This window comes from Rana temporaria, chromosome 5 (genome assembly GCF_905171775.1).
Source record: "Rana temporaria chromosome 5, aRanTem1.1, whole genome shotgun sequence".
Classification (NCBI taxonomy): domain Eukaryota; kingdom Metazoa; phylum Chordata; class Amphibia; order Anura; family Ranidae; genus Rana; species Rana temporaria.
The window spans coordinates 421122110-421144557 of record NC_053493.1 but is presented as its reverse complement, the minus strand read 5'-3'; the positions used below and the strand labels follow the sequence as shown (position 1 = coordinate 421144557).

General features: G+C 53.1%; 1 protein-coding gene across 5 annotated transcripts in view; it reads left to right on the top strand.

Moving 5' to 3' along the window:
• Positions 1–22448, top strand: part of SETD2 (SET domain containing 2, histone lysine methyltransferase) — a 121379-nt gene that overhangs the window by 6457 nt on the left and 92474 nt on the right. For 3 of the 5 annotated variants that reach the window (XM_040355238.1, XM_040355237.1, XM_040355236.1), the window contains exons 2-3: positions 7254–7316; positions 18629–18644. In XM_040355238.1, the coding sequence (XP_040211172.1) occupies positions 7254–7316; positions 18629–18644 (79 nt within the window). Of the gene's footprint in view, positions 1–7253; positions 7317–18604; positions 18645–22448 lie in introns of all 5 variants that reach the window. The other 2 variants (XM_040355241.1, XM_040355239.1) reach the window with 2 other exon arrangements.

Sequence of the window (22448 nt, the reverse complement as noted above, 5' to 3'; positions counted from 1 at the left end):
ACCGTGACCAGTAAATTCATTCATCCGTGACCAGTAAATTCATTCATCAGTGACAGTGACCAGTAAATTCATTCATCAGCTGTGGGGTGCTGCTGCCGCCATTGCAAGTAAGGGAACCCACCATTGCTTCATGCCCGTGAACGCTACTGCTCATGTGCGAGGCTCCGCTCCTCTCTCCTACTGGCCCGGGGACATGAGGGGGGGGAGGGAGCCCAGGCCGTGACGTCAATACCTGCGGCTGAGGCTCCCGGAAGTGTGGAAAGCATACCTGTGAAAGACGGGTATGCTGTCCTACCCCCCCCCCCCCCCCATCAAAGGGAATCGTGTCACCAGGATCTCCAAAAATGGGTCCAAAAAAAACGTTTAATCGGCGATCACCTAATTGCAGCATAAAAGTTTCGGAGCCACGCGGGACCCCCTTCATCAGGCATGTGACCCGATCTGACCTGGTCTGCCTGATGAAGGGGTCCTGCGTGGTTTTGAAAACGTCACTTTCTGGTTTAACCGCTTCCAAGCCGCCCGCCGTCGTACGTCGCTACTTTTGAAAGGGAGTACCGTTGTCAGCAGCGATCATAACCCCGGTATCCTCTTCTTCAGCGGGCGGTCCTCTTTCAGATAAAAGTGGTCTCTGCGGCGGATATGCCGAAAGATCGCTTTTTTTTTATTCTTTTTTTGTCAGTGGCCTTCCGCTCTCCGGTGCCCTCCTGTCGGCAGTGGCGGAGGCGATCGGATCCTTTTTCGGGCTGTGGCCTGGAGACGCGTGAGTGGAAGACGGGGCCCCCCCCTCCGCTCTCCAGTGCCCTCCTGTCAGCAGTGGCGGAGGCGATCGGATCCTTTTTCGGGCTGTGGCCTGGACACCCGTCTCCATACCACTGCAGGGCGGAAGCAACGTCAAAACCTCACTTCCGCCCATAGCTCTTAAAGGGACATTTTTTTTTATTAGAATTACATAAAATTTTATTTTTATTGCATTTTAGTGTAAATATGAGATGTGACGTCTTTTTGACCCCAGATCTTATATATAAGAGGACCTGTCATGCTTTTTTTTTTTTTGATTACAAGGGATGTTTAGTTTAGTTTTTGCGATTCGGCACTGCAACGCTTTAACTGACAATTGCGCGGTCGTGCGACGTGGCTCCCAAACAAAATTGGCGTCCTTTTTTTCCCACAAATAGAGCTTTCTTTTGGTGGTATTTGATCCCCTCTGCGGTTTTTATTTTTTGCGCTATAAACAAAAATAGAGCGACAATTTTGAAGAAAATTCAATATTTTTTACTTTTTTCTATAATAAATATCCCCCCAAAAATATATAAAAAAAACTTTTTTTTTTCCTCAGTTTAGGCCGATACGTATTCTTCTACCTATTTTTAGTAAAAAAAATCGCAATAAGCGTTTATCGATTGGTTTGCGCAAAATTTATAGCGTTTACAAAATAGGGGATTGTTTTATTGCATTTTTATGAATAAATTTTTTGTGGCGGCGATCAGCGATTTTTTTTTCCGTGACTGCGACATTATGGCGGACACATCAGACACTTTTGACACATTTTTGGGACCATTGTCATTAAAAAATGCATTGTTTACTGTAAAAAAGGAATTGCAGTTTGGGAGTTAACCACTAGGGGGCGCTGAAGGGGTTAAGTGTGACCTCATCTGTGTTTCTAACTGTAGGGGGGCGGGGCTGGACATGTGACGTCATTGATCGTGCTTCCCTATATCGGGGAACAGACGATCAATAACAGTGAAGAACGGGGAAGCTGTGTTTACACTCACCTCTCCCCGTTCTTCAGCTCAGGGGACCGATCACGGGACTCCAGCGGCAATTGGGTCCCACGGTCACGGAGCTTCGGACTGTGTCGCAGGCACGCGCCCGCGACCCACGGCTGGGCACTTAGAGGACGTACCTGTACGTGCTTGTGCCCAGCCGTGCCATTCTGCCGACGTAAATGTGTAGGAGGCGGTCCTTAAGTGGTTAAAGCGCCCCGTCCCGCCGAGCTTGTGCTCATAAGCGAACGTGTACGTGAGCAGCGCCCGCGTGTGAAAACGGCGTTCAAACCACACAAGTGAGGTATCGCTGCGATCGTTAGAGCGAGAGCAATAATTCTAGCCCTAGACCTCCTCTGTAACTCAAAACATGCAACCTGTAGATTTTTTTTTTCTTTTTAAACGTCGCCTATGGAGATTTTTAAGGGTAAAAGTTTGTCGCCATTCCACGAGCGGGCGCAGCTTTGAAGCGTGACATGTTGGGTGTCAATTTACTCGGCGTACCATTATCTTTCACAATATTAAAAAAAAAATTGTGCTAATTTGTGCTAAAAAAAAATCTGCGCTCGTAAGACCTCTGGTGTGACAGAAAGTATTGAAACCGCCGCCATTTTATTCTCTAGGGTGTTAGATTTTTTTTTTTTAATTTTCTAGCAAAAAAAAAAAATCGTTTTTTAACTTGTAAACGCCAAATCTCAGAAAAGAGGTTCAGTGGTTAATTTATGTGTTTGCTGATTAAAAAGTTTTGGAGCTCCTGGCGTGCTGGTGACATTTCTTTCCTATACGCGGTTCTAGCCGGCGGTCGATTCAGCGCCCATTTTTTTTAAATACAGCCATCTTTGCAGGAATATGTGCGTTTTGGGAATATTGCATTTAATATGTAGCGTGTATCGCAGTCAGCGTTTTTTCATGTGTATACCCCCCCCCCCCCCCCCATACTTTTTTGTTTTTTTCCGATCCCATGGACTAGCATGGGTGTCTGCTTGTTAGATTTACACACAATCCACACGTGTGTAAAATCCCCCGCGGTCAGGTCGGTATGACGTACTGAGCTAGCAGCGAAGGGGTTAATGCAGAAGAGACCTAGTGGTGGGAGATTTAGGTTACTTTCACACTAGCGATTCCGCGTTCGCACTTTAGAACCCCCCCCCCCCCCCCCCCCCCAGGTTAAAAGCGCCCATTCAAATGAATGGGCAGCGCTGCAACACGGGCGCTTTTAACCACTTGCCAACCACCTCATGTAGATTTACGTGGGCAGAATGGCACGGGCAGGCAAAGCAACGTGTGTGTGTGTGTGTGTGTGTGTGTGTGTGTATATATATATATATATACACATACATACATACATACATACATACATACATACATACATACATACATACATATACACATACACACATATATATATATATACACACACACACACACTCGATATCCGGCGGTGTCCCGCAATCGGGTCACGGAACGGCAGAACGGGGGCGATGTCTGTAAACAAGACTTCTCTCTATTCTGCCTAGTGACATGAGACTGATCGTCTACCCCCTCTCATCAGGAGCAGCAGTGATGTGTCACAGTAAGCCCCGCCCCCTAACGGTTAGAATCACTCCCTAGGACAAACTTGACCCCTTCCTCGCCCCCTACAGGTTAACCCCCTTCACTGCCAGTCACATTTTATACAGTAATCCGTTAACAGAGAGGGAGAGAGGGGGGAAGAGCGAGAGAGAGGAGACTGAGACAGGGGGGAAAGAGACAGAGGGGGGGTGGAGACTGAGAGACAGAGGGGGGGGGTGGAGACAGACGGAGAGGGGGGCTGAGAGACGGGGGGGGACTGAGAGACAGAGGGGGGGGGGGACTGAGAGACAGAGGGGGGGGGGGGACTGAGAGACAGGGGGGGGGACTGAGAGACAGGGGGGGGGGGGAGACTGAGAGACAGAGGGGGGGGGACTGAGAGACAGAGGGGGGGGGGGAGACAGAGGGGGGGGAGACTGAGAGACAGAGGGGGGGAGACTGAGACAGGGGGGGGGGGGGCAGAGGGGAAACTGAGACAGGGGTGGGGACGACTGAGAGACAGAGGGGGGGACTGGGGGGGGGAGAGAGAGGGGAGACTGAGACAGAGAGAGGGGGCAGAGAGAGAGAGGGGGGGGAGTTGGGGGGGGGAGGGGGGAGACTGAGAGAGAGGGGGGGAGACTGAGAGAGAGGGGGGAGAGACTGAGAGGGGGAGGAGAGACGGGGGGGTGGCTTTTGTGGAAATAAAATCCATCACTTCCCTTTAGTAGACGCCCCTCATTGGACACCGAAACACTGCCTAGGCACAGAGTTAATCCTTTGATCGCCCCTAAATGTTAAAGCGGAGTTCCACCCAAAAATGTTGCTTTTCAAGACCCCCCCTCCGGTGTCACATTTTTGCACCTTTCAGGGGGGAGCAGATGCTTATCTAAGCCAGGTATTTGCTCCCACTTCCAGGCATAGATAGCCAGAGTATATATCATTTTATATATATATATATATATATATATATATATCTCCCCCCTGATGTATACTGTATTGTAAAAAAAATAAAGGCAGAGGTGATCAAATGCCACCAGAAGAAAGCTCTGTCTGTGTGAAATAAAATGCAAACATCAACAAAAACCCAACAGAGGTTCTAATCTCTTGTCAGTCAAAGGTCTGGTTCACCCAGCCGTACCGCAGCGCTCACCTGTGCGAGAGCCGTGTGTACCTGCATGGTGATGCTCAGGTGTTCCTTGCACCCCCCCCCCCCCCCCCCCCCCCCCCCCCCCCCCCCCCCCCCCCCCCCACAGTCAGTCCCATTCTGGTCAGTTGGGACCCATCCGCTGCTGCTCCTAATTTGACATCAGTGCTGTGCACAGTCCAGAGCGCACGCCGTCCTACCCCCCTCCCCCCAGCATGCACAAGTGAACTAAAAATGCTTTGGCCTCCATTACACTTTGAATGGCTTCATGCATTCGGCCTGCAGCAAACTGATAAGTTGCTCTCCCCTCCTCCGTTACCCTTGTTGGTATTTTCGGCGCTCTTGCAGGAAGCGGTTAGAGAAAACCCGTGTTTCCAGTCCGGACCCCGCTGGCACAAAAAAAAAAGCTGCTGGTGACCATTTGGGTTGCTTAAGTACATAGAGTTTTGCCTTTAGTTATATTTTACACGCTTTAGGAAGGCTCCCCCCCCCCCCTTCATGACCAAGCACTGCGCTACTTTACCTGGTAATTGCGCGGCCGTGCGACACTGTACACAAATGAATTATTTTATATCACAAATAGAGTTTTTTTTTTTTGGTGGTATTTAATCACCTCTGTTTTTTTTTTTGAACAGGAAGTGAAGGGAAATCCACTTGACCTCCAAAAGATTTACCCCCCCCCCCTCCCACGACCCTTCATGACCAGGCCATTTTCTGCGATATGGCACTGCGTTACTTTAACTGACAATTGCGCTGTACATGGAGTTTTTTTTATTTTTGTTTGTTTTTTGGTGGAATTGAATCTCCTATGCGTTTTTTGTTTAGCAAAAATAATAAAGACCAAAAATGTGGAAAAAAAATCTACACAGATGGGCATTGATAGGCGGCACTAAGGGCCCTTTCACACTGGTGCGTTTTTGCCGCGTTTTTGCGGTAAAAATAGCGCTATTAAAACGCTCCCCATGCCCCTCTCCATTGAAATGAATTTAAAACGCGGTAAAATCGCGATTTTAACGCTCCGTTTTTACTGCGTTTTTACAGCGGTTTTTAATTTATTTCAATGGAGGGGGCATGGGGAGCGTTTTATGGGCGTTTTAATAGCGCTATTTGTATTGCGAAAACACGGCAAAAACGCACCAGTGTGAAAGGGCCCTAATAGGAGACACTTGCATGATTAGCTGTCATTGGTCACAGCTGATCACATGGTAAAGGGCCACTCTGATTGGCCCTGTACTGCGTTCTGTCATCAGCTGGGTAACCCCTGCAAGGATACGTTGTATCTCCCCCCATAGAAGAAATACAAGAGATGCACTTTTCAAAGCAGATTGGCTTATCAGTGATCACATGATCAGGAGCTCCTCCTTCCAGCTCCTGATCATTGCTCTGAGACCGGGAGCTTCCGGTGACGTTGATCCAGCATCCCTGCCAGGATACATTGTATACTTTATACCCGGCCCCTGCCAGGATACATTGTATACTTTATACCCGGCCCCTGCCAGGATACATTGTATACCTTATACCCGGCCCCTGCCAGGATACATTGTATACCTTATACCCGGCCCCTGCCAGGATACATTGTATACTTTATACCCGGCCCCTGCCAGGATACATTGTATACTTTATACCCGGCCCCTGCCAGGATACATTGTATACTTTATACCCGGCCCCTGCCAGGATACATTGTATACTTTATACCCGGCCCCTGCCAGGATACATTGTATACCTTATACCCGGCCCCTGCCAGGATACATTGTATACTTTATACCCGGCCCCTGCCAGGATACATTGTATACCTTATACCCGGCCCCTGCCAGGATACATTGTATACTTTATACCCGGCCCCTGCCAGGATACATTGTGTACTTTATACCCGGCCCCTGCCAGGATACATTGTGTACTTTATACCCGGCCCCTGCCAGGATACATTGTGTACTTTATACCCGGCCCCTGCAAGGATACATTGTATACTTTATACCCGGCCCCTGCCAGGATACATTGTGTACTTTATACCCGGCCCCTGCAAGGATACATTGTATACTTTATACCCGGCCCCTGCCAGGATACATTGTGTACTTTATACCCGGCCCCTGCCAGGATACATTGTGTACTTTATACCCGACCCCTGCATGGATACATTGTATACTTTATACCCGGCCCCTGCCAGGATACATTGTGTACTTTATACCCGGCCCCTGCCAGGATACATTGTATACTTTATACCCGGCCCCTGCCAGGATACATTGTGTACTTTATACCCGACCCCTGCATGGATACATTGTATCTCCCCCTCCCCCTATAGAAGATAAAGAAATACAAGAGATGCACTTCTCAAAGCAGATTGGCTCTCAGTGATCACATGATCAGAAGCTCCTCCTTCCAGCTCCTGATCCTTGCTCTGAGACCGCGGTGACGTTGATCCGGCGTGAACACTGATATGCAGAAAATAAAGTTTGCCTTCAGGCCTCCTCGTGCACACAAGGGGGGGGGGGGGGGGGTTGCGCCTTTCCTCCTGGCAACTCTTCTGGGCGCATGGAACGGTTGGGCATGAATTAATTTCATCGGAGAGAATAATGGTTTATTTTGCCCATTGGAATGAATTCACTCTGAAGCGCAGTCTAGTGGTGTCGCAACGCAACGCTGGACGTGCTGACAGTTGTTTTTATTTTATTTATTGTTTCTGCCTCAGTGCATATAGTGTGCCTGAGTGAGGCCTTGGTTATATGTTAAGCTGGTCTGTTATAATGTAATTCTCTACATGTGTATGTTAAACCCAGAAACAAACCTTTATTATATTGCAGCTTACCAATTCTTAGCTGTGATGACTGCGCAGGAAGGACAGAGGAGGACAGAGAGCAGTGCAGGTAGGACAGAGGGCAGTAAAGTGGGGGACACGGTCAGGGCACTGGAGGGCACAGAGGGCAGGGGGGACATTGGCACTGCAGGGAGGCCAGTGGCGTGCACAGAGGCAGGGGGGGGGGGACACGGGCAGGAGGGACATGGGCAGTGGAGTGCATGGAGGTAAGGATGGGGACACGGGCAGGGCAGGAGTGACATGGGCAGTGGAGTGCACAGAGGGCAGGGGGGGACACTGGCAGGGCAGGAGAGACATGGGCAGTTGAGTGCACAGAAGTTAGGGTGGGGACACGGGCAGGAGGGACATGGGCAGTGGAGTGCACATAGGGTAGGTTGGGGACACGGGCAGGAGGGACATGGGCAGTGGAGTGCACAGAGGGCAGGGTGGGGACACGGGCAGGAGGGACATGGGCAGTGGAGTGCACAGAGGTTAGGGTGCGGACACGGGCAGGAGGGACATGGGCAGTGGAGTGCACAGAGGGCAGGGGGGACACTGGCAGGGCAGGAGGGGCATGGGCAGTGGAGTGCACAGAGGGCAGGGACACGGGCAGGAGGGACATGGGCAGTGGAGTGCACAGAGGGCAGGGTGGGGACACGGGCAGGGCAGGAGAGACATGGGCAGGGTGAGGACACGGGCAGGAGGGACATGGGCCGTGGAGTGCACAGAGGGCAAGGTGGGGACACGGGCAGGAGGGACATGGGCAGTGGAGTGCACAGAGGGCGGGGGGGACACTGGCAGGGCAGGAGAGACATGGGCAGTTGAATGCACAGAGGTTAGGGTGGGGACACGGGCAGGGCAGGAGGGACATGGACAGTGGAGTGCACAGAGGGCAGGGTGGGGACGGCAGTGCAGTGGAGGACACGGTCGGGGCAGAGGGGACACGTCACTGCAGGGAGTGCAGAGGGCAGGAGGGACATGGGCACTGCAGGGAGTACAGTGGAGGGCAGTGCAGTGGGTGTCATGGGCACTGCATGGAGGACAGTGGAGTACATGCAGGGAGGACAGAGGTCAGGGTAGGGGGGGCACGGACACTGCAGGGAGGACAGTGGAGTGCACAGAGGGCAGGAGGGACATGAGCAGTGGAATGCACAGAGGGCAGGGTGGGGACGGCAGTGCAGTGGATGACACGGTCAGGGCAAGGGGGACACCAGCACTGCAGGGAGGACAGTGGAGTGCAGAGGGCATGAGGGACATGGGCACTGCAGGGAGTGCAGTGGGTGTCATGTGCACTGCAGGGAGGACAATGGAGTACATGCAGGGTAGGGAGGACAGAGGTCAGGGTAGTGGGGACATGGGCACTGCAGGGAGGACATGGGCACTGCAGGGAGGACATGGGCACTGCAGGGAGGACATGGGCACTGCAGGGAGGACATGGGCACTGCAGGGAGGACATGGGCACTGCAGGCCCTGGCTGTGCTGTCTGGCAGCGGTGCTTGTATCGCAAAACTAGCTGAACAAATAAATAAACACTTGCCATTTCCATGTTTTCAGCTTTGATCAAGCCAATTAGCATAAGAGCTTTACATTGTCTGTCTGGTGTTTTCAGTCGCCTTTTATGTGGATTTTCCGCATTCCCGAGTCGTATTCGGCGCTCTCCCGTTGTGTTTATACCCGAGTCCTACTTATCTTGCTGTGCAATTGTTCTAGTCGGCAAGTCTGGAAATATCTGGAGCCGCGGCTGTGAGTGCAAATACTGACGCGTTTTGTCACCTGGTTGGCTGAATCGAATCGGCACCCCAGGTGTTTTGGATATCGATCTATGGGCTGCTTAAAGCCGGCCATACAAGGAGCGATTTCCTTTCCTGCAACCACGGGGATCCCTCCCGCAGAGCCAATGTGTTCCCCCGGCGGGGCGAGGGGACAACTGAGGGGAGCAGTCCTGGCCAGGAGTGATTACTGCTAGCAGTAGCGGCTATAATAGCCGCTAGCAATAATCCACATGTAAAATCCAGAAGGCTGGTTGTACCCACGTTGATTCATTGAGGTAAATTCAGCCTGCCCACACATGGTTGGAATGTCGGCAGATTCCTGCTGATCCGGCTGACGGACGGATTAAGCCATAGCTGTATCTCCTGCTCGATGTAGACGGACATGAATTGTAGTGAGGACAGGATTATCATATGGGAAAGCCGAGGTTGGCAGATAATGGTTGTCTATACAGTGTAAGAGACTATCAGAGGTGATGAGGAAGAGTGGGGGGGGGGTCGGTGAGGAAGGGGGGCATGAATTAGGAAATGGTGATGAGAGGCAAGTAAGAGGAGTGGGCGTTGAGGAAGTAGGGAGAGCGGTGAGAGGAAGGAGAGAGAGCACTGGTGAGATGAAGGGGGTTGAAAAAGAGGAAAGTGAGGGTTGGCGAGGGAGCGGGTCAGGGAGAGGATCAATGAGAAAGGGAGAGGGGTGAGTGGTAAGGAGGACTATGGGGATAGCACTGAGGATAGGGGGAGAGAGAGAGAGGGTGGGTGATGAGGAAGGGGAGAGCAGTGGGAGGAACATGGAAGGGGGGAGGGGTGGTGGGGAAGGGGGGAGGAGCAGTGGGAAGGGGGGAAGCGGTGAGAAAGAGGGGAGAGCAGGGAGGAATGTTGGATGAGGAAGAGGGGAGGAAGCGAAGAGGGGAGAGCAGGGGGAGAAACGGGGGAAGGTGGATGAGGAACGGGGGAATCGGTGAGGAAGAGGGGAGAGCGGTGAAGAATAGGGGAGAGCGGGGGGGGGGGGGGGGAAGCGGTGAGGAAGGAGTATGAGGAAGAGGGGAGAGCGGGGGGGAAGCGGTTAGGAAAGTGGGGTGAGCAGTAGGAATGTTGGATGAGGAAGAGGGGAGGAAGCGATGAGGCAGAGGGGAGAGCAGGAGGGGAAACGGGTGAAGGTGGATGAGGAAGGGGGGAGAGCTGTGGGGAGGGAGAGGTGAGGAAGAGGGGAGAGCAGTGGGAGAGGTGAGGAAGAGGGGAGAGCGGTGGGGAGGGAAAGGTGAGGAAGAGGGGAGAGCGGTGGTGAGGAAGAGGGGAGGGAGGTGAGGAAGAGGGGAGAGCAGTGGGGAGGGAGGTGAGGAAGAGGGGAGAGCAGTGGGGAGGGAGGTGAGGAAGAGGGGAGAGCAGTGGGGAGAAAGAGGTGAGGAAGAGGGGAGAGCGGTGGGGAGGGAAAGGTGAGGAAGAGGGGAGAGCGGTGGTGAGGAAGAGGGGAGAGCGGTGGGGAGGGAGAGGTGAGGAAGAGGGGAGAGCAGTGGGGAGGGAGGGAAGCGATGAGGGCAGAGTGGTGGTGAAGGGGGGGGGGTGAAAAAGAGGGGAAGCGATGAGGAAGAGGGCAGAGCGGTGGGGAAGGGGGAGTAGAGCAGCGGGGAAGGGAGGGAAGCGATGAGGGGAGAGTGGTGGGGAAGGGGGGGTGAAGGAGAGGGGAATCGATGAGAAAGAGGGCAGAGCGGTGGGGAAGGGGGGTGGAGAGCAGTGGGGAAGGGAGGGAAGCAGTGAGGAAGGTGGATGAGGAAGGGGGGTGGTGGGGGAAGGTGGATGAGGAAGAGGGGAGAGCAGTGGGCAAGGGGGGTTGGAGGTAAGGAAGGGGCGGAGCGGTGGGGCAGGTGGAAGAGGGGAGAGCAGTGGGGAAGGGGGCAGAGCGGTAGGGAAGGTAGATGAGGAAGAGGGGAGAGCAGTGGAGAAGGGGGTGGGAGGTAAGGAAGGGGGCAGAGCGGTGGGCAAGGTGGAAGAGGGGAGAGCAGTGGGGGGGGCGGTGAGGAAGAGGGCAGAGCGGTGGGGAAGGTGGAAGAGGGGATAAAAGTGGGGGGGGGGGCGGTGAAGAAGAGGGGAGAGCAGTTGGGGGGGACGGTGAGGAAGAGGGGAGAGCGGGGGGGGCGGTGAGGAAGAGGGGAGAGCGGGGGGGGCGGTGAGGAAGAGGGGAGAGCGGTGGGGGGGCGTTGAGGAAGAGGGGAGAGCAATGGGGGGGGCGGTGAGGAAGAGGGGAGAGCAATGGGGGGGGGTGGTGAGGAAGAGGGGAGAGCAGTGGGGGGGGGGCGGTGAGGAAGAGGGGAGAGCAGTGGGGGGGGGGGCGGTGAGGAAGAGGGGAGAGCAATGGGGGGGGGCGGTGAGGAAGAAGGCAGAGCGGTGGGGGGGGAGGTGAGGAAGAGGGGAGAGCAGTGGGGGGGGGGAGCGGTGAGAAAGAGGGCAGAGCGGTGGGGGGGGGGGGCGGTGAGGAAGAGGGCAGAGCGGTGGGGGGGGGCGGTGAGGAAGAGGGCAGAGCGGTGGGGGGGAGCGGTGAGGAAGAGGGGAGAGCAATGGGGGGGCGTCGAGGAAGAGGGCAGAGCGGTGGGGAAGGAGACGCTTTGTAAACGTTGTATGATGGCTGCACCATTGGACCTTCCCGCCTTGTAGAGTTCAGGAGTCGCCGATCAATTATTTACTACTATACAAACAATGCAGACACACAAGCTCAGTATTCCAGTCTTCTTCTCTCGGTTGGGATATTTTTCTGTCTGAGGCAGACACTAGAAGAAATTTGCTCGGATTATTTGGGGGGGGGGGGGTGTTTCGGTAGTCCTCCCTTCTGGGGGTGTTTTACGGCGGTTGGCTGTGCGTGTCTTTTTTTTATTTTGGAGCATTGCGGGTAGAATCCAGGTCGCACCTGCTCCCTTTTATAACTCCGGAGGACTCCTTAATGAATGGCGTCATTCTCGTTGCCGTGACGACCGGCCCAGGCCCTCCAGAGAGCAGCTGCCGGGTTATTAGAAGGTCCTCGTCTCGCTCAATGAGGACAAAGTAGATACCTGAGCTGTCCCCGGGGGGGCGGCGATGGCACCGCGTATTGTCTTCTTCTCTTTCTGAGCTGCTAATTTATTTGTCATTGTGAAGTGACGGATGTACGCTACCCAGCCTGGCAGCCACGTCGGGGCGGGAGGCTTTTATTTATTTTTATATTTGTCTTAAAGCAGACCTTCAACCTTTTGCATAATTCCAGATTCCACGATCGGAGAATCCTTTTCTTTTAAGCAGGTCCTGGCCCGGCGCTTCTGGTTCATGCCTAGGCGACGCCCCCTTTAATACTCAAGCCCCTTGGGATACTGGTATCGCCCATCTCAGGAGGCTTCGGGGCAACGTCCATCATGCTATGCATGCGACGGGCAGTCTTAGACGCACTGCGCATGTGCTGCAGAACATCAAGGGGCTAGGTGCAAGAACCCACTGGAGGAGACGCCCACCCACCTAACGACGTTGGTATAGAAAATGGCGGCGCTGGACCCCCGTGGTGAATTGGGAGGTTTCACCAGATAACACTAGATTCACATTGGTAAGTATGAGGACCAAAGTTTAAGGAGTGGGGGGTAAAGAGGTGGGCTCACAATGCTCTGGGACAAAATGAGGCCCATGTGTCGTCATGTTACTGCTGCTCAGTCTTGGAAGGATGCCCGCCTCCTGCGGTGGCATCGCTGGACCACCAAGAAGACTGCAGGAATAAGATATGTATAGGGCGAAGGTAGGCCAACTTCAGCCCTTTAGCTGTTGCTGAACTAAAAGTCCCATCATGCCTCAGGCGGTTGTCCTTTTGGCTGTCAAGAGTCTTGCAATGCCTCATGGGACTTGTAGTTCTGCAACAGTTTCGGGGGACCAAACTGCAAGACACGTTGGGGTTGATGTACTAAAATTCGAGTGTGCGAAATCTGGTGCAGCTGTGCATGGCAGCCAATCGGCTTCTAACTTCAGCTTGTTCAATTACAGTGATTGTAAAGTCTTGATATTTAAAAAGGGGAAAAAAAAACATGTTATACTTGCCTCCTCTGTGTAATGGTTTTGCACAGAGCAGCCCCGATCCTCCTCTTCTGGGGTCCCTCTTTACTGCTCCTAGCCCCTCCCTCCTTTCGAGTGCCCCTCAGCCAGCAGCTTGCTACAGGGGGCACCCAAGCAGTCAGGGCTCCATGTATCCATTTAGACATGGAGCCCCGCCCCCCCTCTCTCCCCTGATTGGCTGACTGACTTTGACAGCCGCAGGCACCAATGGCACCGCTGCTCAGGAGTGTCCTGGATGGCTAAGGGGATTGTGGACATCACTGGAGAGAGAAGGAGCTTTCTTATGGTGGTATTTGATCACCTCTGCGGTTTTTAGTTTTTGTGCTATAAACAAAAATAGAGCGACAATTTTGAAAAAAAAATGAATATTTTTTACTTTTTGCTATAATAAATATCCCCCAACAAATATATAAAACATTTTTTTCCCTCAGTTCAGGCCGATACGTATTCTTCTTCTACATATTTTTTGTAAAAAAAAAATCGCAGTAAGCGTTTGATTGGTTTGCGCAAAAGTTATAGCGTGTACAAAATAGGGGATAGTTTTATGGCATTTTTATTAATATTTTTTTTTTTTTTACTAGTAATGGCGGCAATCAGCGATTTTATTTTTATTTTTTTTATTATATGTACTGTGACCTTATGGCGGACACATCGGACACTTTTGACACATTTTTGGGACCATTGGCATTTTTATAGCGATCAGTGCTATAAAAATGCATTGATTACTATAAAAATGCCACTGGCAGGGAAGGGGTAATACTAGGGGGCGAGGAAGGGGTTAATTATGTTCCCTGGGTGTGTTCTAACTGAAGGGGGGATGGGACTGACATGGGGAAATGACTGATCGCTGTTCATACATTGTATGAACAGACAATCAGCCATTTCTCCCCCTGACAGGACCGGGAGCTGTGTGTTTACACTCTGTAACGAGCGATCGCGGGTGCCCGGCGGTAATCGCACGCGCGTCGGCACCAGGGGCGAGCGGGGGGGGGGACGCTCGCGCACCCCTATTGGCTGAAACGCGAGATGACGTATAGCTGCGTGATCTCGCGCAGCCGACCTGCCGCCGTATAACGGCGACGGCTGGTCGACTAGTGGTTGATGCATATAATGCGTTAACCACTTTCATACCGGGGGGCCAATTCTGGCACTTCTCTCCTACATGTAAAAATCATAATTTTTTTTGCTAGAAAATTACTCAGAACCCCCCCCCAAACATTGTATGTGTGTATATAATATATATTCACCGATCTCATGCTGACAGCCGCGATTGGTGATTTGTTTACATTCGGGGGGCCCGGGTGTGACGTTATAACGTCGTGCCCGGGCCTCCGGCGATCATAGAGATGGCTGGTGACCATCTGGTTACCGGAAACGGTCTCTATGTTCGTCATCCGGCGGCGTCCCCTCCTGTCGCCTGTAAGAACGATCAAGTGGCGGAACTGCCGCTATGATCGCTTTTATCCTGCAGAGAATCGCTGCCTGAAAATGGTGATATCTGATGATGCCTGGAGCTGCACCCATCATTAGGACATCATCGATGTCATAAACAACCTTCTGCCTTTACGACTCCTTTAAGCTGAGACAATAAAACCTGGAAGCTGATTGGTTTCTCTGCAGAGCTGCACCGGATTTTGCACCCTCCAGTTTTAGTAACCCCCCCCCCCCCATTTTGTCTCTGGGGGGGGTCATGCTTTTGGCAGTCAAGTCTTGCAATGCCCCATGGAACTTTGTAGTTCTGCAACAGCCAGAGGGCAAATGTTTGCCTTGGGGGATTTGGAAAACCGTGGGGGTGGGGCTTCGGAGAATGGGGGGGGGGTGCATGGCTGGAGATTTGCTTAAATAGGACCAAAAGGGATCAAATCCTAGATGTTCCTTGTTGGGGCTCGCTCACCTTAGTGGTAGGTTAAAAAAAACTCATGGTTGAGCCATGCTGCCTACCCTCTTTAGCTGCTGAGGCTGTACACATGCTTTGCGGCCACGGCAGGAATTGTGCCCTCTGCTGCCTGATGGGTGTAGTAGTCCCTGGCGAGTGCGACCCGTTCAAGAGAATAGGGCCGCCCTGCAACCAACTGCATGCGGTGTGCTAGTGTGGGTTTAAAGGGGTGAAGCAGGCAGTGAAAAGGTGATACAATGCCCCCCCCCCGCCCATCTCTCGGTGCAGCACCGTATTCCCCCTCCCGTTGACACAAACATTACGGGGGGGGCCTGCCTTGGCTCTGACGTGGAGATTTTAACTCTGCCATCTGTGGCCTGTGCAATAATGTCAGGTTCACTATCAATATCTCCTTGCGCCCCCCCCCCCCTTTTACAACAGATGTTAAAGGAATGTATTCCAGAACCCCCCCCCCCTTTTTTCTAGTTTGCCTCCTCCGTACGGCTGCGACGGTATCCTGCGGGGGTTTAATCCTCTGATTCCTCGGGAATTCGGCACATGGGAGGCCTGCAGATATCTAGACGTCTTTTTATAGCTGGAGGATAAGCGTTCCAGGGTTTACTTCCAAGAGGCCGGCGTGAGCGAAATGCAGTGTTGGTCCTTGGGGGGGGGGGGGGGGGGGGTGTCTGTTTTTTATAAAGTTTTTTTTTTTTTTTTTTTTTTTTTTAAAGCTTACCTGTCATTAAAGAAATACAAGGGTTACCTGGAAGAGGAGACTTCGGGATCCTGGCTCTGGTTTCCTTTGTCGCCGGAAGTTTACTCTTCAAAGTTGGGGATCCCAGCACAAGGTTGGGGGGGGGGTGCATGCGTGGCCTTTAACAAAACCCCCACACCCACCCTGTGCTGGGCATTTTCTGTACTTACCCTTACTACTGCTTTCTGTTGTCCCAATGACTATCCCTGCAGCTATCGACCATACCCAGCATTGTACACTTTGTGGCATGCCCATGTCCCCATGTGACAATGTTTGGGTCTGGTGATTGGTCATTGAGGCCTTATGCATTGCATTGTGAGAAGGAAGGCTGGGTGTTGCCTGTAACCCATTTTTAAAATAAATAGCTTGACAGTTTTTAACGCAAAGGTGGCAGATAGCTTCTTGGGTTGCATCTAGCAGAAGGGTAAGTGTTTTGGGCTGGAGCCACCGGAATGGGATAGCATTTAGGTCAGGACTAGTGGGATGGATAGTGCTCATGTTGGGGCCATGGAAGGGTTCTAGCTTTAAGATAGCCACAGGGTTGATGCAAAGATCGGCGCTGGCAGGAGGGTTGGTGCTAAAGTTGTGGCTGGCCAGGGGCATTAGTGCCAAGTTTGAGGTCGACAGGAAGGTTAGAGTTAAGCTGGCGGCTGGCAGAAGGGTTAGTGCTAAGGTTGTGAAAGGCAGGAGCATTAGCATTAAGGTTGTGGCCATCGGGAGGGTTAGTGTTAGTTGCGGCCGGCAGAGGGGTTACATTAAGGTCTGGGCTACCAGGAGAGATGGTGTGGGGCACCCTTAGCTTAGAGAATCCCTCTGTTGTGGCTATAAGATTGCGGGGGGGGTTTGGTGCCAAGGTTGCATCCGGCGGGGGGGGGTGGGGTTGGCGCCAAGGTTGCGTCCGGCGGGGGGGTTGTCGCCAAGGTTGCGGGGGGGGGGTTGGTGCCAAGGTTGCGGGGGGGGGTTGGTGCCAAGGTTGCATCCGGTGGAGGGGGTTGGCGCCAAGGTTGCGCCCGGGTGGGGGGGGGGTTGGCGCCAAGGTTGCGTCCGGTGGGGGGGGTTGGTGCCAAGGTTGCGTCCGTCAAGGTTGTGTCCGGCAAAAGGGTGATTGGCCATTGAGACTCCATGCGTTGCATTGTGAGAATGAAGGCTGGGTGTTGCCTGTAACCAATTAAAAATATCTTGACAGTCAGATAACTGCTTGGGTTGCATCTAGTGGAAGGGTAAGTGTTTTGGGCTGGAGCCACCGGAAAGGGTTAGCATTTAGGTCAGGGCCATTGGGATTGGTAGTGCCCATGTTGGGGCCACCAAGGGTTCTAGCTTTAAGGTTACAGCTAGCCCAGGGTTGTCGCAAAGGTTGGTGCTGGCAGGAGGGTTAGTGCGAAGGTTATGGCTGGCAGGGGGCATTAGTGCTAAGGTTGTGGTCGACAGGAAGGTTAGTGTAACGGTCAGGGGTTAACACCGTTTACGATATTCCATTCCACCAACCCAAGACAGCTTATCCGACACTCCAACAATCCAGCAGACACGATCCATTGGATTTTCCCCCAGAAACGAGACACACACAGCTCTGTCTCTGGTTCCAAAACGAATGAACACTTTAATGGTAAACTCAGCTGGTAACATACAGTTAGAAACCAAATCTGGACAATGACTCAATTCCACCCACAACATGACACAATGGGGCTTCAATACACATTCCGTTAGATAATGACATTCAGATGAGTTAATTACTAATCATTACCAAGATGGTTGGGGTCAGAATAAACCACCTGTAATATGTCAAGATATCCTGCAATACAAGAATTATCATTACTGTCCCATCGCATGTAATCCGAAATATTTCTCAGTCATCCTATGCCTCTTTTGGACATAGGATGACCCTAGACCCAAGAGTCATTGGTGAAGCTGGCACAGGAGTACCCTGCATCCTTCAAAAGTCTCTGGGTATCACGGGCCATTCTGTTACAGTTAGAGTTAAGGTTTGGGCTCGCAGAAGGGTTAGTGCTAAGGTTGTGAATGGCAGCAGCATTGGCATTAAGGTTGTGGCCATCAGGAGGGTTAACGTTGAGGTCTGGGCTACCAGGAGAGATGGGGTGAGGCACCTTTGGGTTAGAGAATCCCTCTTTTGTGGAAACTGCAAAAATCAATCCCTCCAAGCTTAAGGTTGCAACTAGCTATAGGGTTATCGCAAAGGTTGGCGTCCGGCGGGAGGGTTGGCGCTAAGGTCTGGGTGGTATGAGGAGCCCAGAGAATGCCTCTGTGGTGGTAACTGGTAAAGTCCATCTCTCCAAGCTCCTGCTGCTGGAAGCTTCTTTATCTGGGGCTGCCCTTGGTGACCACCTGAAAATGCTGGTTGCTTGGTTTTCTGTACATACCACTGGCTTCATTACTTTTTGATACCCTGACCTGCTATAAGTATGCAGACTAGGAAAGTCGATCCAGTGTCAGAATTTCTTCTCTTCATACATTCCACTTTTCTGGACCTCTGGCCTGCCCAATGTCTCTTCAAGCGGAGCAGATGTCCTAGACGTGGATCTCACAGGGACATGTAGACAAGAGGCCCTTCGTTGTCCTGGAAGGGGGTCTGCAAACTGCTTCAGATTTGACCTGCAATTTAGTAAATTATAGTACATATAAATCAAGTATAATATATATAAATCAAATCGTATTTTCCTTTAAATTAAATTATCTTATTTTTACAAGACGCTGGCGTCTAATGTCCCGCCATCTCTGAACATTGATGTGAAATGATGTAATGCTGCTTGTGAGATGTTCGTAGATCTGAGCTTCCAGGGACAGGGGGCAATATAGACAGCAATCATGTCATCTGTTCCTACTGATATTTATCATATAGAACACATTATTATCTCCATGTAATTTTGTTTTGTTTTTCTTTTCTACATGTGTCATCTTACGAACCCCAACAGAGAAGAAGAAAATGAGGTAAGAGTACTGACCGCTTCAACTACCCGATCTTCAGGAGTATTTATTAAAAATGGTGGACTTATTGAGGGATTGGTGGGAGGGGGTACGTTGTTAACTGGCGGGGAGGGGAGTATGTGGGTGATCACTGGCGGGGAGGGGGAGTATGTGGGTGATCACTGGCGGGGAGGGAGTATGTGAGTGATCACTGGCGGGGAGGGAGTATGTGGGTGATCACTGGCGGGAAGGGGAGTATGTGGGTGATCACTGGAGGGGAGTATGTGGGTGATCACTGGAGGGGAGTATGTGGGTGATCACTGGAGGGGAGTATGTGGGTGATCACTGGCGGGGAGGGGAGTATGTGGGTGATCACTGGCGGGGAGGGGGAGTATGTGGGTGATCACTGGCGGGGAGGGGGCGTATGTGGGTGATCACTGGCGGGGAGGGGGCGTATGTGGGTGATCACTGGCGGGGAGGGGGCGTATGTGGGTGATCACTGGCGGGGAGGGGGCGTATGTGGGTGATCACTGGCGGGGAGGGGGCGTATGTGGGTGATCACTGGCGGGGAGGGGGCGTATGTGGGTGATCACTGGCGGGGAGGGGGCGTATGTGGGTGATCACTGGCGGGGAGGGGAGTATGTGGGTGATCACTGGCGGGGAGTATGTGGGTGATCACTGGCGGGGAGTATGTGGGTGATCACTGGCGGGGAGTATGTGGGTGATCACTGGCGGGGAGTATGTGGGTGATCACTGGCGGGGAGTATGTGGGTGATCACTGGCCGGGAGGGGGCGTATGTGGGTGATCACTGGCGGGGAAGGGAGTATGTGGGTGATCACTGGCGGGGAAGGGAGTATGTGGGTGATCACTGGCGGGGAAGGGAGTATGTGGGTGATCACTGGCGGGGAAGGGAGTATGTGGGTGATCACTGGCAGGGAGGGGAGTATGTGGGTGATCACTGGCGGGGAGGGGAGTATGTGGGTGATCACTGGCGGGGAGTATGTGGGTAATCACTGGCGGGGAGTATGTGGGTAATCACTGGCGGGGAGTATGTGGGTAATCACTGGCGGGGAGTATGTGGGTAATCACTGGCGGGGAGTATGTGGGTAATCACTGGCGGGGAGTATGTGGGTAATCACTGGCGGGGAGTATGTGGGTAATCACTGGCGGGGAGTATGTGGGTAATCACTGGCGGGGAGTATGTGGGTAATCACTGGCGGGGAGTATGTGGGTAATCACTGGCGGGGAGTATGTGGGTAATCACTGGCGGGGAGTATGTGGGTAATCACTGGCGGGGAGTATGTGGGTAATCACTGGCGGGGAGTATGTGGGTAATCACTGGCGGGGAGTATGTGGGTAATCACTGGCGGGGAGTATGTGGGCGATCACTGGCGGGGAGTATGTGGGCGATCACTGTCGGGGAGTATGTGGGCGATCACTGTCGGGGAGTATGTGGGCGATCACTGTCGGGGAGTATGTGGGCGATCACTGGCGGGGAGTATGTGGGCGATCACTGGCGGGGAGGGGGCGTATGTGGGTGATCACTGGCAGGGAGGGGAGTATGTGGGTGATCACTGGCGGGGAGGGGAGTATGTGGGTGATCACTGGCAGGGAGGGGAGTATGTGGGTGATCACTGGCGGGGAAAGGAGGGGGTTGGTTGATCACTGGCGGGGAGTATGTGGGTGATCACTGGCGGGGAAAGGAGGGGGTTGGTTGATCACTGGCGGGGAGTATGTGGGTAATCACTGGCGGGGAGGGGAGTATGTGGGTGATCACTGGCGGGGAGGGGAGTATGTGGGTGATCACTGGCAGGGAGGATGTAGCGCAGCAGTGATCGCTGGCAGGTAGAGGATATGTTGGTGGTGTGGGATATGCCAGGGATTACTTTTTTGAGCAGGTACATCAGGGTGTAGTGATGGGAAGAGGGTAAGTCGATGTGCACTTGTCCAAAGAAGGTATGTTGGTATGAACTGTAAGGGGTTTGTGCCCTGTGTGGATGGCGGAGGGCAGTGTGCACTGGTGCGGAGGACATATGTTGTTGATAATTGGTGGGCACATGGTTTGTTGGTGTTCACTGGTGGGGAAGAGGTTTTTCTGGGTTCACCAGTGGGGGAGGGTGTACACCTGTGTTCATTGGTTGGGAGAGGATTATATTGGTGTTCTATGATGTGTACTAGTATGGAGGGAGGAGGAGATATGTCAGTATTTATTGGTCGGACGGGGGTTTTCGGCGTTTTCCCTGGTGGGACGGGGGTTTTGTCTGCGTTTTCCTGGTGGGACGGGGGTTTTGCCTGCGTTTCCCTGGTGGGACGGGGGTTTTGCCTGCGTTTCCCTGGTGGGACGGGGGTTTTGCCTGCGTTTCCCTGGTGGGACGGGGGTTTTGCCTGCGTTTTCCTGGTGGGACGGGGGTTTTGCCTGCGTTTTCCTGGTGGGACGGGGGTTTTGTCTGCGTTTTCCTGGTGGGACGGGGGTTTTGTCTGCGTTTTCCTGGTGGGACGGGGGTTTTGCCTGCGTTTTCCTGGTGGGACGGGGGTTTTGCCTGCGTTTTCCTGGTGGGACGGGGGTTTTGCCTGCGTTTTCCTGGTGGGACGGGGGTTTTGCCTGCGTTTTCCTGGTGGGACGGGGGTTTGTCGGCGTTTCCCTGGTGGGACGGGGGTTTGTCGGCGTTTCCCTGGTGGGACGGGGGTTTGTCAGCGTTTCCCTGGTGGGACGGGGGTTTGGTCGGCGTTTCCCTGGTGGAGAGGGGGTTTTGCCTGCGTTTTCCTGGTGGAGAGGGGGTTTTGCCTGCGTTTTCCTGGTGGAGAGGGGGTTTTGCCTGCGTTTTCCTGGTGGGACGGGGGATTTGCCTGCGTTTTCCTGGTGGGACGGGGGTTTTGTCTGCGTTTTCCTGGTGGGACGGGGGTTTTGTCTGCGTTTTCCTGGTGGGACGGGGGTTTTGTCTGCGTTTTCCTGGTGGGACGGGGGTTTTGTCTGCGTTTTCCTGGTGGGACGGGGGTTTTGCCTGCGTTTTGCTGGTGGGACGGGGGTTTTGTCTGCGTTTTCCTGGTGGGACGGGGGTTTTGTCTGCGTTTTCCTGGTGGGACGGGGGTGTTGTCGGCGTTTCCCTGGTGGGACGGGGGTTTTGTCTGCGTTTTCCTGGTGGGACGGGGGTTTTGTCTGCGTTTTCCTGGTGGGACGGGGGTGTTGTCGGCGTTTTCCTGGTGGGACGGGGGTTTTGCCTGCGTTTTGCTGGTGGGACGGGGGTTTTGCCTGCGTTTTGCTGGTGGGACGGGGGTTTTGCCTGCGTTTCCCTGGTGGGACGGGGGTTTGTCGGCGTTTCCCTGGTGGGACGGGGGTTTTGTTGGCGTTTCCCTGGTGGGACGGGGGTTTTGTCGGCGTTTCCCTGGTGGGACGGGGGTTTTGTCTGCGTTTCCCTGGTGGGACGGGGGTTTGGTTGGCGTTTCCCTGGTGGGACGGGGATTTGTCGGCGGGGTTTGTCGGTGTTCACTGGCGGTACATCCGTGTACACTGGTGGGAGGGGATTATGTTGGTGTACACTGGTGAGGGAAGTGTTACCATGGTGTTGGCTGGTAAGTAGAGGATCAGGATTATGTCAGTGTTCACTTGTAGGGAGGGGGACGATTTTGTTATTCACTGGTGGGGAGGGGGGGTAGATCAGTAATGAGGCCTGATTTCACCTCTCCTGTTTCTTTGCGTCACAACTGGCTGTGTGGTGTGAATACAGAGATGTGAGTTGCTGTGAAATAATGAGCATTACAGCTGAACTCCTAGGCAGATATGAAATACACAAATTCTCGTTATTGCATCATTAAAGAAACCCAACTTA